The sequence below is a fragment of the Grammomys surdaster genome, unplaced genomic scaffold (assembly GCF_004785775.1).
Source record: "Grammomys surdaster isolate TR1022 unplaced genomic scaffold, NIH_TR_1.0 181, whole genome shotgun sequence".
Taxonomy (NCBI): domain Eukaryota; kingdom Metazoa; phylum Chordata; class Mammalia; order Rodentia; family Muridae; genus Grammomys; species Grammomys surdaster.
In genome coordinates, this window is record NW_021604626.1 from 171,559 (window position 1) to 191,459 (window position 19,901).

The 19,901-nt window shown below is 37.6% G+C and overlaps 1 protein-coding gene across 1 annotated transcript in view; it reads right to left on the minus strand.

The window, feature by feature from the left end:
* Positions 1 to 12,766: 12,766 nt before the first annotated feature.
* Itgb1 (integrin subunit beta 1) overlaps positions 12,767 to 19,901 on the minus strand; it is a 50,342-nt gene continuing 43,207 nt past the window's right edge. The window contains exons 15-16 of the mRNA XM_028767717.1: positions 19,696 to 19,862; positions 12,767 to 13,940 (exon numbers count right to left, since the gene is read on the minus strand). Of these exons, the coding sequence (XP_028623550.1) occupies positions 13,875 to 13,940; positions 19,696 to 19,862 (233 nt within the window). The 3' untranslated portion in view covers positions 12,767 to 13,874. The remainder of the gene's footprint in view (positions 13,941 to 19,695; positions 19,863 to 19,901) is intronic.

Consider the following 19,901-nt stretch of genomic DNA (forward strand, 5'->3'; position numbering starts at 1 on the left):
AAGTTCCTATCCCCTCTGGTTCACTCAGTCCTTCCCCCAACTCTTCTACAACACTTCCCAAGCTCCATCTGATGTTTGGCTGTGGGTCCCTGCATCTGTTTCAGTAAGCTGCTGGGTAAATCCTCTCAGAGAACAGTTATGCTAGGCTCCTGTCTGTGAGCATGTCAGAATATTGTTAATAGTGTGAAGGATTGGTTTTTACCCATGGGATGGGACTCAAGTTGAATAAGTCATTGGTTGGCCATTCCCTCAGTCTCTGTTCGATCCTTGTCCCTATACTTCTTGTAGGCATGACAAATTTTGCATCAAAGGTTTTTGTGGGTAGGTTAGAGTCCTTATCCCTCCACTGGGAGTCCTGCCTTGCTACAGGAGGTGGCCACTACAGCTAGGAGTCTCAGCAAGAGTCATTCTCATAGACTCCCTGGAGCCTCTCCCATCCCAAGTCTCTGGCACATCCTAGAGATGGCCTCTCATGCTCCTACAGCTGCTGATTTCCATTCATTCTTTCAACCCTCTCTCTACACCTGATCAACAATGCCCGCCCAGCTCCCATCCCCATCTCCTCTCCCAACCAGTACCCTCCCTTCATCCACCCTCCCATGACTATGTTGCTTTCCCTTCTGAGTGAGATTCAAGCATCCTCCCTAGGGACCTCCTTGTTATTTAGCTACTTTACGTCTGTGAATTGTAGCATGGGTATCCTGTACTTTATGGGTAATATCCACTTGTTAGTGAGTACAAGTCTGGGTTACCTCACTCAGGATATTTTCTAGTTTTGTCCATTTGCCTGCAAATTTCATGATGTTCTTATTTTTAATAACTGAGTAGTATTCCATTGTGTAAATGAACTGCATTTTCTTTATCCATTCTCCAGCTAAAGGACATCTGGGTTGTTTACAGTTTCTGGCTAATAAGGAATAAAAGCTGCTATGAACATAGTTGAGCAAGTGTCCTTGTGGAATGGTGGGGCATCTTTTGGGTATATGCCCAGGAGTGGTATAGCTGGATATTCAGGTAGAACTATCCCTAGTTCTCTGAAAACAAAACAAGACAAAACAAAACAAGACAAAAAAAAAAAACAAATGCCAGATTGATTTCCAGAGTGGTTGTACAAGTTTGCATTCCCACTAACAATGTAGGAGTGTCCCCCTTGCTCTACATCCTCACCAGCATGTGCTGCCAATTGAGTTTTTCATCTTAACCATTTTGATGGGGTAAGGTGGAATCTCAGAGTACCAATACCATGCAGTTTTTATTACCTGTAGTACAGCTTGAAATCAGGGATGGTTGTTACCTCCAAAAGTTCTTTTATTGTACAGGATTGTTTTAACTATCTTGGGTTTTTGGTTTTTCATATGAAGTTGAGATTTGCTTTTTCAAGGTCTGTAAAGAATTGTGTTGTAATTTTGATGGGAATTGCATTGAATTTGTAGATTGCTTGTGGTAAGATGGCTATTTTTACTATGTTAATCCTACTGATCCAGGAACATGGGAGATCTTTCCATCTTCTGATAGCTTCTTCAGTTTCTTTCTTGGGAACTTGAAGTTCTTGTTTGTCATTCAGGTCTTTCAGTTGCTTGGTTAGAGTTACACCAAGATATTTTATATTATTTGTGGCTATTGTTAAGGGTCCTGTTTCCCTAATTTCCTTCTTGGCCCCCCCCCTTTTTTTTTTCAAAGAAGGCTACTGATTTTTTTTTTTTTTGAGTTAATGTTGTGTATCCAGCCACTTTGCTGAAGGTGCTTATCAGCTGTAGGGATTCTTTGGTAGAAGTTTTGGAATCACTTTATTATCATATCATCTGTGAACAGCAATACTTTGACTTCTTCCTTTCCAATTTGTATCCTCTTGATCTCCCTTAGTTGTCTTATTACTCTGGCTAGAATTTCAGTTACTATATTGAAGAGATAAGGAGAGAATGGGCAACTTTGTCTTGTCCCTGATTTTAGTGGAATTGCTTTAAGTTTCTCTCTATTTAATTTGATGTTGACTATTAGCTTGCTATATATTGTTTTTATTGTGTTTAGGTATGTACCTTGTATCCCTGATATCTCCAGGACTTTCAACATAAAGAGGTGTTGGATTTTGTCAAAGGCTTTTCAGCATCTAATGAGATGATCATGTGATTTTTTTCTTTCAGTTTATGTGGTGGATTATGTTGATGAGTTTTCATACATTGAACCACACCTGCACTCTGGGATGAATCCTACTTAATCATGGTGGATGATCTTTCTGGTGTGTTCTTGGATTTGGTTTGCAAGTATTTTATTGAGTATTTGGCATCAATGTTCATAAGGGAAATTGGTCTGAAATTCTCTTTTCTTGTTGAGTCTTTGTGTGGTTTAGTTATCAGGGTGACTGTGGCCTCATAGAATGGAGTTTGGCACTGTTTGTTTTTTCTTTTTCTTTTTCTTTTTCTTTTTTTTTTTTTTTTTGAAGGTCTGGTACAATTCTACATGGAAGCCATCTGGCCCTGAGCTTTTTTTTGGTTGAGAGACTTTTAATTATAGCTTCTATTTCCTTAGGATTGTAGGACTATTTAGATTGTTTACCTGATCTTGATTTAACTTTGGTAAATCCATTTCTTTTAGATTTTTCAATTTTGTGGAGTATGGCTTTTGAAGTAAGACCTAAGGATTCTTTGGATTTCCTCAATGTCTGTTGTTATGTTCCCCTTTTCATTTCTGATTTTGTAAATTTGGATACTGTCTCTCTGCCTCATAGTTTGGCTAACAGTTTGTCTATCTTGGTTTTTTTTTTTTTTTTTCAAAGAACCAGCTCTTGGTTTTCAGCCCTGGGTTTGATTACTTCCTGCTGTTTACTCCTCCTGGGTGTGTTTACTTCTTTTTGTTCTAGAGCTTTCAGGTATGTTGTTAAATTGCTAGTATGAGATCTCTCCAATTTCTTTATGAAGGTACTTAGTGCTATTAACTTTACTCTTAGCACTGCTTTCATTGTATCCCTTAAGTTTAGGTATATCATGCCTTCATTTTCATTGGATTCTAGAAAGTCTTTCATTTCTTTCTTTGACCCAGTGGTCATTAGGTAGAGAGTTGTTCAGTTTCCATGAGTATGTGGGTGTTCTGTTGTTTTTGTTGAAGTCTAGCAGTAGTCCATAGTGATCTGATAGTATGCATGGTATTATTTCAATCTTCTTATATCTGTTGAGGCTTGTGTGATTATATGGTCAATTTGAAGAAGGTGCCATGAGGTACTGAGAAGGTATAATCTTTTGTGTTTGGGTGAAATGTTCTATAGATACTTGTTAGGTCCATTTGATTCATAACATGTTAGTTTCATTTTTTCTCTGTTTAGTTTTTGTCTTAATGACCTGTTCATTGGTAAGAGTGTGGTGTTGTAGTCTACCATTATTAATGTGTGGGGTTTGATGTGTGATTTAAGCTTTAGTGGTGTTTCTTTTATGAATATGATGCTCTCGCTTTGGGGGCATAGATATTCAGAATTGAGACATCATTTTGGTGGATTTTTTTTTTCCTTCGATGAGTATGAATTGTCCTTTCCCATCTCTTTTGATTACTTTGCTTGAAAGTCTACTTTATTGGACATTAGAATGGCTACTGCTGCTTGTTTCATGGGTCTGTTTGCTTGGAAAAACTTTTTCCAGCCCTTATCCTGAGGTGATGTCTATCTTTGTTGCTGAGGTGTGTTTCTTGTATGCAGCAGTATGATGCATTCTATTTACACATCCACTCTGTTAGCCTGCGTCATTTTATTGGGAAATTGAATCCACTGATGTTGAGAGACGTTAATGACCCAATGATTGTTAATTACTATTATTTTGATGATGATGTTGGTAGTGTATGTGTGTGCCTTTTGTTTTTGCTGGTGTAAAATTATTTCTTGTGTTTTCTTGGGTATAGTTAGCCTCATTGAGTTGGAGTTTTCCTTCTAGTATTCTCTGTAGGGATGGATTAGTGGAATGATATTGTTTGCCTTTGGTTTTGTCATGGAATATCTTGTTTTCTCCCTCTATGATGATTGATAATTTTGCTGGGTACAGTGGGCTGTGGTCTCTTAGGGTCTGCAAGACATCTGTCCAGGCCCTTCTGGCCTTTAGAGTCTCTATTGAGAAGTCAGGTGTAATCCTGATAGGTCCTTTTTTATATGTTACTTGGCCTTTTTCCCTTGCAGCTTTTCTTCTTCTTCTTTGTTCTGTACATTTTGTGTTTTATGTGGCAAGAGGATTTTCTTTTCTTGTCCAATCTATTTGTTGTTCTGTAAGCTCCTTGTACCTTTATAAGCATCTCTTTAAAGTTAGGAAAATTTTCTTCTCTGATTTTGTTAAGATATTTTTTTGATCTTTGAACTGGGAATCTTCTTCAATTTCTTTTATTCTTATGCTGGTCTTCTTAGTGTCCCAAATTTCCTGGCTGTTTTGTGTTATGAATTTTTTAGATTTAGCATTGTCTTTGACTGGTCTATCAATTTTTTCTACACCTGGGATTCTCTCTTCCATCTCTTATATTCTGTTGGTGATGCTTACATCTGTAGTTCCTGTTCTCTTTCCTATCCTTTATAGCTTCTATTTCCATTTTCAATTATTGAACAGTTTTATTCATTTCCTACACCTGTTTGATTGCATTTTCTTGAATTTCTTTAAGGGACATATTAATTTTTAAAGGTCTCTATCATCTTTCTAAGATTGTATTCAAAGTTGTCTTCTTGTGCTTTGGCTGTTAGGATATCCAGGGCTTGCTGTAGCAGGATAGTTGGGCTCAGGCAGTGCCATATTGCCCTGGCTGTTTTTTTTTTTTTTATTGTATTCTTATGCTGTCCTTTAGCCTTTTGCCCGTTTTTGGCAAGATGATCCTGATGCCAGGAAGACTCTTTGGAGAGGCAGGTGGAGCCTGACAATGGATCTCAAGGAACAGGATACTTCTCACCTCTCTGGCTGTGCCCTATGTAGACACAGCAGGCAGGAAATTGGCTGGAGAGGGGTCTAAGCTGAACACTCTTGGGATCCAAATGGCTCCTTGGGATGGATGGGAGAATAATGGGCCAGATGGAGGCCTCACCTGTCAGTTGTGTCCCAGATGGATCCAACTGGCAAGGGATTCCTGAGGGAAGGGTCTAAGCTGGTTGTTTCTGCCACCACTCACCCACCCACTGCCCTCCACAGAGGAAGCAGGATGCTTCTGGAGTCCCATGTATTTCCTCAGGATGTCAGTGTGAGCCCGGGATTGGTAGTGGAGGGTTCCAAGCAGGTTGTTCCTAGGAGGCCCCCTCAGAAAAGTAGTATGCTCCTGGAGTCCCACAAGCCTCCTCAGGATGGCAGGGTGAGTCCAGGCACAGCCAACAGAGGTGAGTTGGACATATCCATTGTGCAGTTGTTCAGGTAGAACAACTGGCCTTTTATTTTGATCTTTTGAGGCAGTCTTACAATACAGTCCTGTCTGGACTCTGAATTTATTTTATAGACCAGACTGGCCTCAAACTCATACAGATCTGTTGTCTCTGTCTCCCAAGTGTGTCCCACTACTTCTGGTGTTTTGTATACTAAAACCTAGCCACTACAAAATTCAAGTAAAAATAGTACAAAGTACTCCTATAGACATTTCTCCTAAGAATATACTACAAATAGCCAATAAACACATGAATACATGGTATTGAAGCTTTGTTTCTGTTGCCCTGGTAAAATATGCTGTCTAAAGGCAATGTAGGGGACAGATATATTTGGCTTACAATTCTAGGTTACAGTCCATATTTGCAAAAAAGTCATAGTGGCAGCTGGTCATACTATATCCTTAGAAAAGACCAGAAGAACATGAATACATCCCTGCTGCCTGCTTGCAGTCATCTACCTTTTGTCCATCAAGACTCTCTGCTCAGAGATTGACACCCACAATGAGTTTAGGTACAATCAGTGCAATTCCCCTACATACATGTCATAGGCCAACCTAATCTAAGTAATCCTCAACTGAGATTCTCTTCTCAGGTGATTCTAGATAGTGGCAAATTGTAATTTGAAACAAACCATCATACATGTTAAATGTCACTAATGACTAGGGAAACACAACCCAAAAATACTATTAGACAGCACATTATGCTCATCATATGACTACTATCTACAAAAGGGGGATAAAAGGAGGAGTGAAGGGAAAGAAAAAAACATAATATGGACCTTTGGATGCAAGCCTGTGATTCCAGCCACTTTGGAGAATGAAGTAGAAAAATTATAAACTCAATGGCAGCTTGGGTACAGAATGAGTTCAAGACCTACCTGTTGAAGACAGTGAGAGCCTGTTTAAAATAAAAAGGAGGCCTGAAGAAGGATGTAGCTCAGTTGTGAGGCACTTGCCTGGTGTATACAAGATTCTATATTTAATTTCCAATACAACAAAAAAAGAAATAAAAAAAATTATCAAGGATATCAAGAAACTGGAACCTCTGTGGCTGCTTGTAGGAAGGTAAAATGGTACATAATATATGGAAAACACTGTGGAAGTTCCTCAAAGTGTTTAAAATAGAATTATATGATAAACTCACCAACTTTACTTCTTAAGGTATATCCAAAATAATTGAAATCAAGAGTACAAGTTGATATTTGTATAACCATTTCAATTATGGAATTAGTCAGAACTCCAACTGTCCACTGACAGGTGAATGATTAAACTAAATGTAGTACTGCACATAGAATGGAATATTAGTCTCAAAAAGAAAAGTCCAGACATGTTACAACATATCAATAATAAGCCAGCCCCACAATACAAAAATGTAATCATCCATTCATATGAGGTAATCAAAGTAGCAAATTCATAAATGCAAAAAAGCAGAACAGTGGCTAGCAGGGACCTTCATGTTGGAGAATCATTTAATAGACGTGGAATTTTCTTGTTTCTAGAGGAAAAGACATTCTGGAAATGGATGGTAGGTGAGAGAAATACTGCATAGTGGGCATTCCTAATGTGCCTAACTGTTCACTTAGGAACAGTTAAGAGGGTACATTTCATTTTATTATTGATTTACAATGTTAAGTATTAATAATTTACATCATTAAAAATATAGAATAGTTTTCATCCCATTATTATATTTAATGGAAATCAAGTATCTTAAACAGCCATTTTAATTTTTTCTATGAAATAACCTACTTTTTTTCCTCTTGTCCATTTTCCACTAATTGTCTCTGTATTGATGAAAATGTGATAGGGTCTTTTAATCTTTTCCGTTTCTATCATTTCAAATTTAGAAGTTGAAGCAATTCTAGAAAGATTTTCACAGGTTAGATCCTCTGGTGGTTACCTCTCTCCTCTTGCTTTGTGTCTGTGTTCATAAGTGTGACAGTCTTAACACTATTCTACCTCTGAAGAGTCACTCAAAATCTGTTTCTTAAAAATGTCTGACTCAACTACAGCACAACTCTCACAAGTAGGAAACATACCAATGGTGCAGCCCAATGTCTCATCCACAGTCCGTGCACGAACTGCATATGTTACAGTAAGGACAACTTGAAAACACACAAATGATCAGGATATAGTTCTCAAAAGAGGGCATACAGATGGCCATTTGGAAAAATACATCATTTTGTCACTTCAAACCACCCATAGATGAAAAAGGTGTTCAGACATCATCAATGAGTTCTATGTCTCACACAAGAAACAACTCCACTTAATATTATTTTGTGTCTGAGTCTTTCAATTATAGTCTCAAGGATTCAGATTTTGTTTTGTTTTGTTGGTTTCCTCTATTGATATTTTTTATTTATTCTTTGACAATTTCAGATACTTATACAATCTATCTTGATCCTATCTTCCTCAAACTCCTACAATGCTACTCTAGGTTCTTTCTCTTTCTGTTTCCCACTGGAACCAGCAGCAGAACCTGACTGGTGGACTGTCCATTGATCTTGTTGGTTTATGTGAACACATCAGGGTGCTGAAGCAGCACTTTGGTCTGCATTTTCCTCTCTGTAACAAAGTTGCCACAAACACCTCAGCATCAGTTCTTGTTTCCATCAGCCTCAAAATGGGTCTTTTTTGTAGACTTGGAGCCATTTCCTTCCTGATTCAACATCTTCTCATCCTTTATATTTGCTTGGCATCTTAGGCATATTAAGTTATGTAGTTTATATAAAAATAAAGCAAAACTCTACGCAGCCTGTGCATGATTTCTCCAGCAAAGCTGCTGTGTGTGGTCTGAGATAGTCAGAAATGCAAGTCCAGGTGGGGAGTAGTAGCACAGGCCTTTAATCCCAGCACTTAGGAGGCAGAAACAGGAGGATCTGTGGAAGTTATAGGACAGTTTGGTCTATAAATCGAGTTCCAGGACTGCCAGGACTACATAGAGAGGCCATTATCTCAAAACACCAACTAAACAAACAAGGTAAAGCTGTGGGCCTCATCCCACCAGATAGCCAAAGCTCTATGGCTTACATCCAGCCATCTGCCCTAGCTTTGGGCTGCTTTCATGCTGATGTGGGCTGAAGATCCACTGTCCAGAGCTCATGCTACTCTCAGGTAAGAAAGTCTAGGGATCATTCCTACAGACAATAGCCTTCAGACTCACATTGTACTCCATTTCTATTGTTTGATTGACATTGTATCCTGTTTTCCCTGACAACAAATATGATATATTTAATGTTATTAAATATTATGAAATTAAACAACTGAATACTTTTTCTTTAGCATTAAGTACTATTCCATGAAAGCCTGCTGCACATCTACACTTGAGAGAAAGAATCCCAGTGGTAAGCAGCATGAAGATATTCATGGATGCACTGAGGCAAATTGTGATAGGAACCAATGTATAGGAAGCCATGTGAATGGATGGTACTGACAGAACAGTGGGGAAGGCCCCTGATGAACAGGGTAGGACCAGATCATGAAAGTCCTTCAAAGACAGCAGGTAGGTTCTATTGTCTCTTGGCTATTTTTATTCTCCTCATTAAAAAAAGTTATAATAATTTTTAATTCGTAAGTGAAGAGTTGGGAATGAATACGGCTCAGTGTTAGAAACCATGCCTGTCTTGACAGGGCCCTGAAATATTGGGGGAAAAAAAAAGTTTAGGTCACGAGTAAATAAAGTATTCACCTATTCAAAACATTAATACTTAGACATTGCACAATCAACCGCCAAGGGTTTAAAAGATATGACTTTTGTCAATTTAGTGCTTTTGAACATTTAAATGTTACTTTAACCACATTATTTCTTCCTAGGGAGTATATATACTGGGTGTGACTATACTAAATCTAATGTGGATTATCACTGACATAGGTATTAGACTTGCTGACTATTTTGAGTCTTGAAAGCATCTATTTTTCCTCCAACAAGAAACACAGTAATGGATGGCTCAGCAGCTTGGAATACCTGCTCTTGGGATAGGTTAGTTTGGTTCGCAGTACCCATGTTAAACAGCTAACAATTATTTGTAACTCTATCTCTAGTGAATCCTACATGTGTGTGTATACACACGCACAAGTTAAAGACAAAATAAATGAGTTGGAGTAATTATGCTAATCTAATATGTTCCATTGTTTTGTGGCAAAAGTCAATAAGGAATTGAATTTCTACTGAAAAGATATAAAAAATATGGTTGATGTAGTTCTATACTTTGTGATCTTTTACTGTGAAAATATTATTTACATCTTATATATCCATGCAAACTAACCCCTAACATGAAAAGAAAAACTCACAGTTTGCCTAATAAAACTCAGTCAATGTAGAGTCATAGAAATATTCAGGAAGTAATACAATGGTCAAGCTCTATTGGTTCTTTTTTTTTTTTTTGAGTTTTTTGTTTGTTTGTTTTGGGTTTTTTTTTTTTTTAAACCGAGACAGGGTTTCTCTGTATAGCCCTGGCTGTCCTGGAACTCACTCTGTAGACCAGGCTGGCCTCAAACTCTGAAATCTGCCTGCCTCTGCCTCCCAAGTGTTGGGATTAAAGGCATGCGCCACCACTGCCCGGCTCTATTGGTTCTTTGAGGACTTCAGAGAGAATATACACAGAGATGAGTAGAATCAGAGTCAGCAAAAACTTAAGTTGCACACAAGAGAAGCTTTCAGTTTGTGGATTTCTCTTTCCAATATAAATTTCAGCTTAGCATAACAGACAGCCTTCCTTCATGGGTGGCAATTCCTGGGTTCTCCAGACTAGATCAAGTTTACCTTTCCAGAATGCTCCTATGAACTGCCAAGATCACAATGTCATCCACGTGTCTATGGACACTAGAAATCTGGCATTCAGAGTGTTGGGAATAGAACTCAGTTGGTAGAGTGTTTGTCAAGTACCTTTACTCAGCAATCTAATTGTGCTTTACTCAGTACCTAAGAAGGTCCCCAAGTTCTGCAAGGGTCTAGCACCCCTACTTTCCACAACAGGGCCTGGCACATGAGAGATCCCTGGTAAATAAGTAGATATGTGAAGAGACCTGTTTTGGAAAGTTCTAATGCTTTCTACTGAGAGTAATTTAGGAAAAATTACAAGACTGTAAGCGCACAAAGGGAGGTACTGACTCTTTAAGGGATCTGGCAAATGACCAATAGATATTAAAATGAATTGGCCAAGAGTTCTTCTAATTACAGATTAGGAGTATTAGGTTAAAAATTATGAGGCCTTGGGCCTGTAATCCTAGAATTTAGGAGATAGAGGTGGAAGGAGCATGAGGTCACCTAATGAATTACTTAATGAGACTTAATCCCAAAGAAAAAAATTCAACAACAACAATAACAACAACAGGAGGAGGAAGAAGAAGAGGAGGGAGAAGAGGAGGAGGAGGAAGAGGAGGAGGAGGAGGGGAGGAGCAAGGAGAGGAGGAGGTGGAGGAGGAAGAGAAGGAAGAGAAGGAGGAGGAAGGGAGAGGCAAAGAAGGAAGAGGGAATAAAGGGGAAAGTGTGATATTTTCAACTCAGTCTCCATGAGGGGTGTGCTGTGACATCAGAGGAGCAAATATATTTGTAGAGGCAGTACACCCATGAAATAGAATCCCCCATCTTTTAAAAACCTAGGTTTACTGTCCCCATCTCCAGAACACTTAAACCAGATTCTTTGTATGTGATGTTAATATGTACCTACTATGAAGCCACCTATGTCATCAAAGTACTGTAAGAATTCAACCAAGCACACAAGCAAACAGCTGCTCCCCTTTGCTTTAATACAGGTTCTAGAACTACTGGCAGATGGTGCTTAAATGATCCTCTTCTCCAGCCACCTTTTTTCAGAATGAAAAATGAACACTCCTGTAGAATTTTGTGGAAATGTGCATGTTGTCCTCCAATATGGAACAGACGAACTGGGCTCTCAACAGGTAGCTACAGTAAGTGAAATTTTAGATGTTTAGATGTTTTTTTAAGGTGCTCACAACGGAGAACACAGTTCAATAATTAGAATTAACGAAATAAATGGTTACATAATTGCAGAAGCAACCTCCCTACTACTTATTTGGAGAATAATTCTCAAATGTCTTCTTGTTTAGACCAACGAGAACTGGGGCAGCAGACACAGCTGGAATTTTTCACTGAGAATTATGGGATATATATATAAAATATATAGCTGAGGTATTAACCAACAAATAAGGGACATTGATCACTAGAGTTCAAGGTATTAAGAGCTTCAGTTCCTTATCCATAAGGCAGCTTTGGAATCTGTTTTGCCACGAGAAAGAACAGTGACTTTAAAATCAAAGATATTTTGACAATAAAATGCAATTAGTTAATTAATATAAATCTGCTTCAATTACTAAAGCTGTAGAAAATTGAAAGTTGTCAGAAGTGCATGTGTATGTATTAGAGTATATTGACAATATTGACAATTGATGGTTTATTTTCAGAACTCCTCGTGACTCTTTGGAACAGCTTGAACCTTAAGATCACTCTGTTGTTGCTGATGTTCCAGCTTGCTGTGACTAGATAAGATGCTTCCAGTACCTTCTGGTGTGGTGTAAAGGCAATTAAATGACATTTGTGCTATGTGTATTTGAAATGAGTGGTTCTTTACATATCATTTGATATACAAGGCTATTATTCCATACGATACTATAGAATAAAAAAACACTTTCAAGCAAGAACACTTAGAAAATAAAAATAAGTTGTCCTAATGTTTTCAGTATTAAAATCATAAATTCAGGCTGAAGAGATACTTCATTCAGGAAACTGTTTGCCTTGTAAGAATGAGGACCTAACCTTGATCCCTAGAGCCCAAAGAAAATAAAAATGCCAGGCATGTTAATGAATGATTGCAAGCCTAGCACTAGAAAGGTATAAAAACTCTGGAAAGTTCTAGGCCAATAAGAAACAAGTTTGTGGAGTTGGTTCTCACTTTCCACCCAAGGTTGATCTATGGCCTCCTTGTGAACACATGTAAGCATATGCATGTTATATGCTCACATGTGAACATGAGACATACACACACTTACCTATAGATAACCTTTAAAAAAGAAAACACAGAAGACTGGTGAGATAAAGGCACTTGCTACACAAGCCTGAAGACCTAAGTTCAATCTTTAGTTTTACACAAAAATAAACTAAAACTAAAAGATTTCCCTAGTTCTTCCTAAGAATGAAAATACTACCCGTCTCTTAAATATTTAGCTCTCCAACATCTAGTAGTCTAAGACGATATTCATAAAAAGTTCTGCTAATTCTAAGAATAAAACACCTCATAACTGCAATCTGTTCTACTATCCATTCCCCACAAGTCTAAAGTGAATCATTTTGGCTTAAATGGTTTGAGACATGTTTCTCCACAGTATCTTTAACACATAACAATTACATGCACAAAACTAACAAAAATACAGAGCCAAAACAAATCACTTAATGTATTTTAGGCCTTTTTATTTTAATAAATAACTTCAGTTAATAGCACTGTCAAAATTAAAAGGCACTTAAAACAAGATTGTGACTAGTTTGAGACAGAGCAAGCACAGTAGAGAAGGCACGTGCAGAAGGTGCACAGTGGCTGAACGGCTGCTGAGGGGCCATGCCCAGGCCTGTAGTCCTACAAGCAGTAGGACAGCTTACAGTATGTGTGAAAAAGGCAAATGTACAGCCAAGGAAAAGAAAAGGTAATGATAAAATGTCTTACCCCCAAATTGCAAACAGACACATTAAAAGATTAGAGAAGGTGATAAAGGAGCACCAGGAATTAAAGAAAAAAAAGTAAAATAAGCTCAACCCAAAAGGTCCCTACTCAGCAATGCTACTAAATTATGGCCTTTATGTGAATAGTGCTAAGTCAGGGACTTTTTAGCAGAGAAATTCCCAGTACTTTTCATCCAAGCTTGGATTTATAAAGAGAAGGCGTTGAAGTTACAGTATCAAGTAACTCGCAATGGCACACAGGTTTTAAAGCTAAGTTTTCCTTCCCACCTCTCAGAATTTTTCCAATGGACTTGTAAATCAACTGTGTCAAATTTATTTTAATTGGAAACTGTCAACACATTTGTCTTCCGCACAAATCATTGGAACTTCCCAGTGGGCAGCCAGCAGGCTGAATAAAGTCCAGAGCCACCAGCAGGATTGTTGTTTGATTCTGTATAACTAGCCCTGGACACTCTGTAAAGTTGAGAATCATGGTTCAGATGCTGTGATGCTGCTACTTCAGCTCTGCCTTGCACTGGCACTAGCGGTGTCTTTCAATCTAGTAAGAGCTTGATTCCAATGGTCCAGGAGGAAGGGTTAAAAAGGCACACTGTGACCTCAGCTGACAAGGATAAAGATCCTTTCTCAAGTCTTCTGTCAGTCCCTGGCATGGATTATAACATTATTTTCAAAATAATAAAAAATTAAAAATTATACATATTGTACATTTTCCAAACCTGCATGTGAATAAACCCCTGGCCACAGAGCCCCAAAGCTACCCTACTGTGACTAAGATGCTGCTGCTGTGAGCTTGGTGTTGCAAAATCCACCTGAGTAGGAGTCATTTTCCCTCATACTTCGGATTGACCACAGTTGTCACGGCACTCTTGTAAATAGGATTTTCACCCTAAAACAGACACAAATTACCAGTTACTCTCTAAAAATCACAATATTCTAGAACAAGATTAAAAGTTGCAGTTGTCTTAAGAAATCTCTTCCAATGTCCAGTGTCAAACAGTGTTTAGAAGGCAAAGATAAAATCTGACACAGTGGTGAGGAGGAGAGTCTCAGGCTATTAGAATATTGTGCTCTGACTCCAGTCCATCATCCCTGAAGGTCTGCCTCACAAATGGCCTCCATATAGACCTGTACAGCTGCCATCAGAGCCTCTGAAGATCTAGTACCAACTTAAGGAAACACTAAAAACCTAATTTACACACTCTAATACTTAGAAGTGCTTATTATAGGGTGGCTGGCTTCCATCCAGGGAAGGAGGTATGCTCCTGAAACCTTCTCAGTTCTACAGAACTGAGTTCTGGATATGTCTGCCAGTGTCATCCAAGGCACTGTGCCCATCAAGTCACAAACCAAAAGTATGCTTACAATGTTAATTAATTTCCATGCCTCATAAAATTACTATTCTTCAATAGCCTAAGGATAATGTTGATCACAGTTCTACTCTTGAGTGAGAACTGCTGCAAACTCAGCAAGTGACTCAAAACAACAAACATTTCTCAGGATTGAAAAATATACTATGGTGCTTTAAGCAGAACAATAGCAATCATAATTATATAATCATAACTTTGCCCTTGAAAAGAGTACTGTATAGTGTGTGAAGATATGAAATAAAGTGATCGGACAGAGTTCAAAATAGAATTTATATACATAATATGAAGAGTACTAGAAAAGGGATTAACATGAGAAGTTTAAGAATACTTCCACAGGGAAACTGACTACAAAGAATTACTAAAAAGCAAATACAAAACCACAGTATGGAACAAAGAATACCATATCAAGGTAAAGAAACAAAGACTTCATTTGAAATTTAAAATATGTTCTTAGGTGCTAGGAATGGAGCAGAGACAAGAGAAAGGTAGTGTGGGCTCAGCCCTGAGGCCAAGGTCAGTATCTACCAAGATGGCAGCAGCTTTGTAAATACTAGTCAGAACAAGACCACACACCTGATCACTCACTTCCACTCCTCAAATATAACTTTTCTGTGTACAGAGGGTTTGTGGTGCAATGCTGGTTAGTTTCTGTCATCTTGACACAAACTAAGGTCTTCTTGGAAGAGACCTTAATTAAGGAATTTCCTCTAATAATACTGTCCTGTGGGCATTTTCTTGATTGCCAATTAGAAGAGCCCAGCCCACTGTGTGTGGTGCCACCCCTGGGCAGGTAGGCCTGGGCTGTATACGAAAGGTAGATGAGCATGCCAGAGAAAGTATGTCACATTACACAGCAGTAAGAACTTCTCTGGAGGTCTCTCCTTTAGTTCCTGTCTCCAGGTGCCTGCCCCATGTCCCTGCTTTGGTTTCCTCTGATGATGGGTTGTACTAGTAAACCAAATAAACCTTTTCATTTCCTCAAGTTGCTTTTGGTTATTGTTCATCAAAACAACATAATGCAAACTTTAATCTCAACGTAAAACTATTTGGGGGACCAGGCTCTGGCATGTCTTGATTATGTTATTTGAGGCAGGATGCCCACTGTGAGTAGTATCATTTCCTGAGCTTGAATGCTGGCTGTATAAAAGGAAAAAGTGAGCTGAGCCCCAGCATCTGTCACTTTAATTTGACTAGGTGCCCCAAGCTCCAACTGCTGTTGACTTCTTCACTATGACAGACTGTACCCTCTAATTGTCAACCTGAGTAAATCTTTTCTCATTAGACTAGAGGAAAACGTAAGTAATACAGGATCCATCAATAAACATCCTATTACACTGACAACAAAACTGCTCAGAATTTCAAGATTTTAGCTCACTGGCTGTTGGGGCTCACAGCATTTCTCCTTCAGTTTCCAACTTTCTGTGTGTGATGCTAGAACTACCTGTGTTTTCAAATATATTAGGCTACTAAACTACTATTTAACTATCTTTAAGTTAATGCATTTAACAAAATCTAGTATTTACTGCTTAAGAATTATAAGAGAACAAAACATAAAGCAAAATATAAAAGGAGAGAAGTTCAATATTTATTGTCATGGAGTCTAAAGCAGAATTTATATGGAAAACACTTACCTTTGGAGAAGTTTGATTTGCCACACACACTAGCATTTATATTCACTATGTCAAAGTTCAATCAAACAAGCATTTAACAAGCAAGTTAAAGATAAACTCACTATAATATGCATTAGATTATCAGTTTAAATGAAAACAAGCTAAAGTAATTAAAATTAGTTCCATCACTCAAGGCAGAGCCCCTGCCCCAAGAAGCCAAAGCATATTTGCATCTCAAGTATAGGCTATCCTTTGGAGTAAGTCCCTCTTTGTCTACTATGAACAGTTGATAGTGGTGGATGTAAATTACTTATGTATGTGAGGTATGCAGTGAAAACTGGAAGGTTTGTAATTCATAGCAGGGAAGGACAGACATGATAATTTTGTCAGTGTCCCAACATAGCAGTCTTATATGCTCACACAATTACAATGTCTGCTAATGGTGTAACTAATTGGTGAGAAACCTTGGTCCCATATTACAAAAAAGTTTTAACCTCATTCATTTTTATTGCTCATTTCTACTATAAAATTCATTAAGAAAACATCTTGGGATAATCTATAGCCATAAATTTTCTTAGATTTCAATAATACATAAATAAATTTTAAGAAACTCTTGCTTTTTTAATTGTATGAAATACTCTAGCTGGAGAAGAAAATTAAATCAAAAATTAAATCAAAAATACAAACGTTAAGTATAAATAGTAACTACTGATTAATATTACTCAAAGTATCATTAAATGTACAGGAAGGGCAAATAATTTACCTCAGGAAAAAAAGTGAAAAATTCTTCTTTGAGAACTTTGAAATTGTAAATACCTGATTATGTCCACAAAGAAAATAAATAATAAATAAATAAATAAATATCCCAGTAATTTCACTAGCTAATCAGTTTATCTATAAAAATTAAGTTCTGCAAAGTATCAGGTGAGAATGAAAGAATATATTAAGTTTCATACACACGAGTTTAACAATAACTTTCTACCAACAAACTAGCCTTAAAAGCTTCTTAGCAGTAAAAGAGATTCAGCAAGTCATGATTTCTAGTATTGCTGCTACTTCCTGTATCCCTTAAATATATAAAACATTCCCTTATTTGGAGTTTTCTGGAAATCCTTTTTTAAAATTGACTGATTCACAGATTAAGTGATTATATATCCTGCAGCCCTTCAAGTTTGCTTTCCAAGTTCAAAAACAGAGTAAGCATAACAGCAGTAAGTAAGCATAACGGCAGTGCTGAGTCTTGTATAGCAGGAACGTGATTCTCCCATTATGTTTGACAGGGTAACCATGAGGTTTTCTTCCTAGGTGTTTGTTCCCAGAATTATGACTGAGACTTAATTATTTATGAATAAGACCATAAGCTTGGGCTTGTTCTCCAATTAGCTTATAACTTATAACCCATTTATTCTAACCTGAGTTCAGCTACATGGCTGGTTTCTTCTCAGTTTCATGCATCTGACTTCCTCAGAGTTCAGGGTGAATAGCCTGCTCTTGGCTCTTACCCAGAATCCTTCCTCGCCCCCTCCACTTTTTCTCTCTGCCGGATGTCTTACCTTCTATTTCCTGCCTCAGCTAATAGGCTAACAGCTTTTTATTGACAGGTGATGCTTCCACACAGTGTGTAAGAGATTCTTTCTACACAACAGCATTACCCCAAATCACAACACAGTATCAAAATGGGCAGCTCTGTAAAGTGTTCTATTTCTTCCTGACCACGTAACTTTCTCCTAAAGAATGTGACTGCTAACCTGTTAATGGGTTAAGGACAGAGGATATGGACATAAGTGTTGGAATCTCACAGTCTAGACTTAAATCTCATTTCCCTAACTAGCTGTGTGAACATGGTTTCTCTGCCTCCGTATTCTCTTCTATAAAACAAGAATAAAGATAGTCCCCACTATCCTCACAAATAACAAAAAATATAGGGTACTGAGAACCATCCTTGAAACACAGGGGGACCCTTTAGCTATTACCAACATTGTCTCTATTGACAGAAAGTGGAGATAAGAAAACATGAATTCTTTCAGGCTCTTCCAATCCACAAGAAAATAATTTGGTGCTAAATGTAATCAGCCTTTTTTTATGGGAGTTTTAAGAGACACAAAACAGGTGAATCTCTGTGAGTTCAATGCTAGCCTGGTCTACACAGAAAGATCCAAGATAGCCAGGGATACATAGTAAGACCCCCTCTCAAGCAAAAAGAAAAACAAAAGATAATAATGAAATAAAAATAAACAACAAAAACTTTCAGTTTTAAACTTGAAAGTCAGAACTAGTAAGAAACACACAACAGTATTCTGCTTTTCAGTGGAATTCCCACATAATCAAGAAAGAAAAAGTCTCAGAATCTTTCTAGAATGGGCAAATAGTCATTTACTCTTGGTTTTGCATTTTGACTTCACACTCAATTTCGTTATTCAATTCAGGAAGTAATTCATTATGTACCATGACCTTCTGGAACAGGACTGCATCAGAGATTGCATAGCAGACTGCAACCCAGCTGTCAGTTAAAATCCTCCCTGCTGAAGAGCTCTACAATAGGTCTAGGGTAGACTGGGACTGCCTGACTGCAAAGCATTCTTTTCTCTCCAACACAAGGGAGGTTTCTATACCTTATATTTGGTAAAGTCCTTCCAAGCACTAAGTTAACATATGAGAGAAACAGCACATAGCCATAAAAATAAAGCCAAACAATCAAACAAAAAATAGCAGTAGTGTTGAGAGACACACATGGTGCAGTAAAAAAAAGAGAGAGAGAGACAGAAATTCACATGCAAGGATAGAAAATGAAAAGAAATACGAACGGAAACTCAGAGACCAGCTTTACGTCCATAGTTTGGATTCTTGAAATTATTAATAGGACTCTTGTAAATCGGATTTTCTTGCTAAAGTGAAAGAAATAGTTTCTAGTGATTTCATGAGAAAGAAAAGTAGTATATATAGTGTATTGACACTATAAACTGGAATTCTATTTCTATACTTCTGAAATTTCTAAATTTAAAAAAATATATAGTTGCATCAAAATGTGAATCTATAAGGGCCAACATTTATCTAACCAACTGACTCTATTCTGAAACCAGTGATCAGCACATTCTAGACAAAGCCTGTTTCTATTAAGCAAGTTTTTATAGAGATGCAATCTGAAGAGAATAAAATATACCTTAAATTCAGGCTGAGTATTTCCAAGTGAGGAAACACACCTAGAACTCATCTAAGATGGCCCATTGTAACCCCACCTTCTGGTCAGCCCTCCCCTCATTCTAGCCTTAGAAATACTGATTTGGTTGTGTATTTCAGAAATCGTATGAAGAGAATCATAATGAATGTATGGAGAGGAAGAGGAGCTCTTTCTGTAGTGTGGCCTGAGACACTGGTGATGTAATTTAAGATTCTATTTTATATCAGAACTGAGGAGAATATTTAGAATCTGACCTACTAAAGAACTAAAACACATTGGCCACTATATACACAGAATATCATATCCTCTTGAATTATTAATTGAATAGGAGGCTTCTGGCCTTCAGCAAGTGCAACTTCTTTGAATTTTGAACTTTGGGAAAAATAAAATATTTAAAGAAGACTTTAAAGGTCAGCCTCACCATTAGTAAGTTACATTTACTTCAGGAACCAACTTACTTCTCTCAATAGATGTTTCATAACTTACCGTGTCCCATTTCGCATTCATTTTCTCCTTTTCAAATTTAGCAAATTCCCTTCTGTCATGAATTATCATTAAAAGTTTCCAAATCAGCAGCAAGGCAAGGCCAATAAGAACAATTCCAGCAACCACACCTGCTACAATTGGGATGATATCGGGACCAGTAGGACAGTCTACAAATGAAAAGGTTAATCATGAGCATAAAAATACTA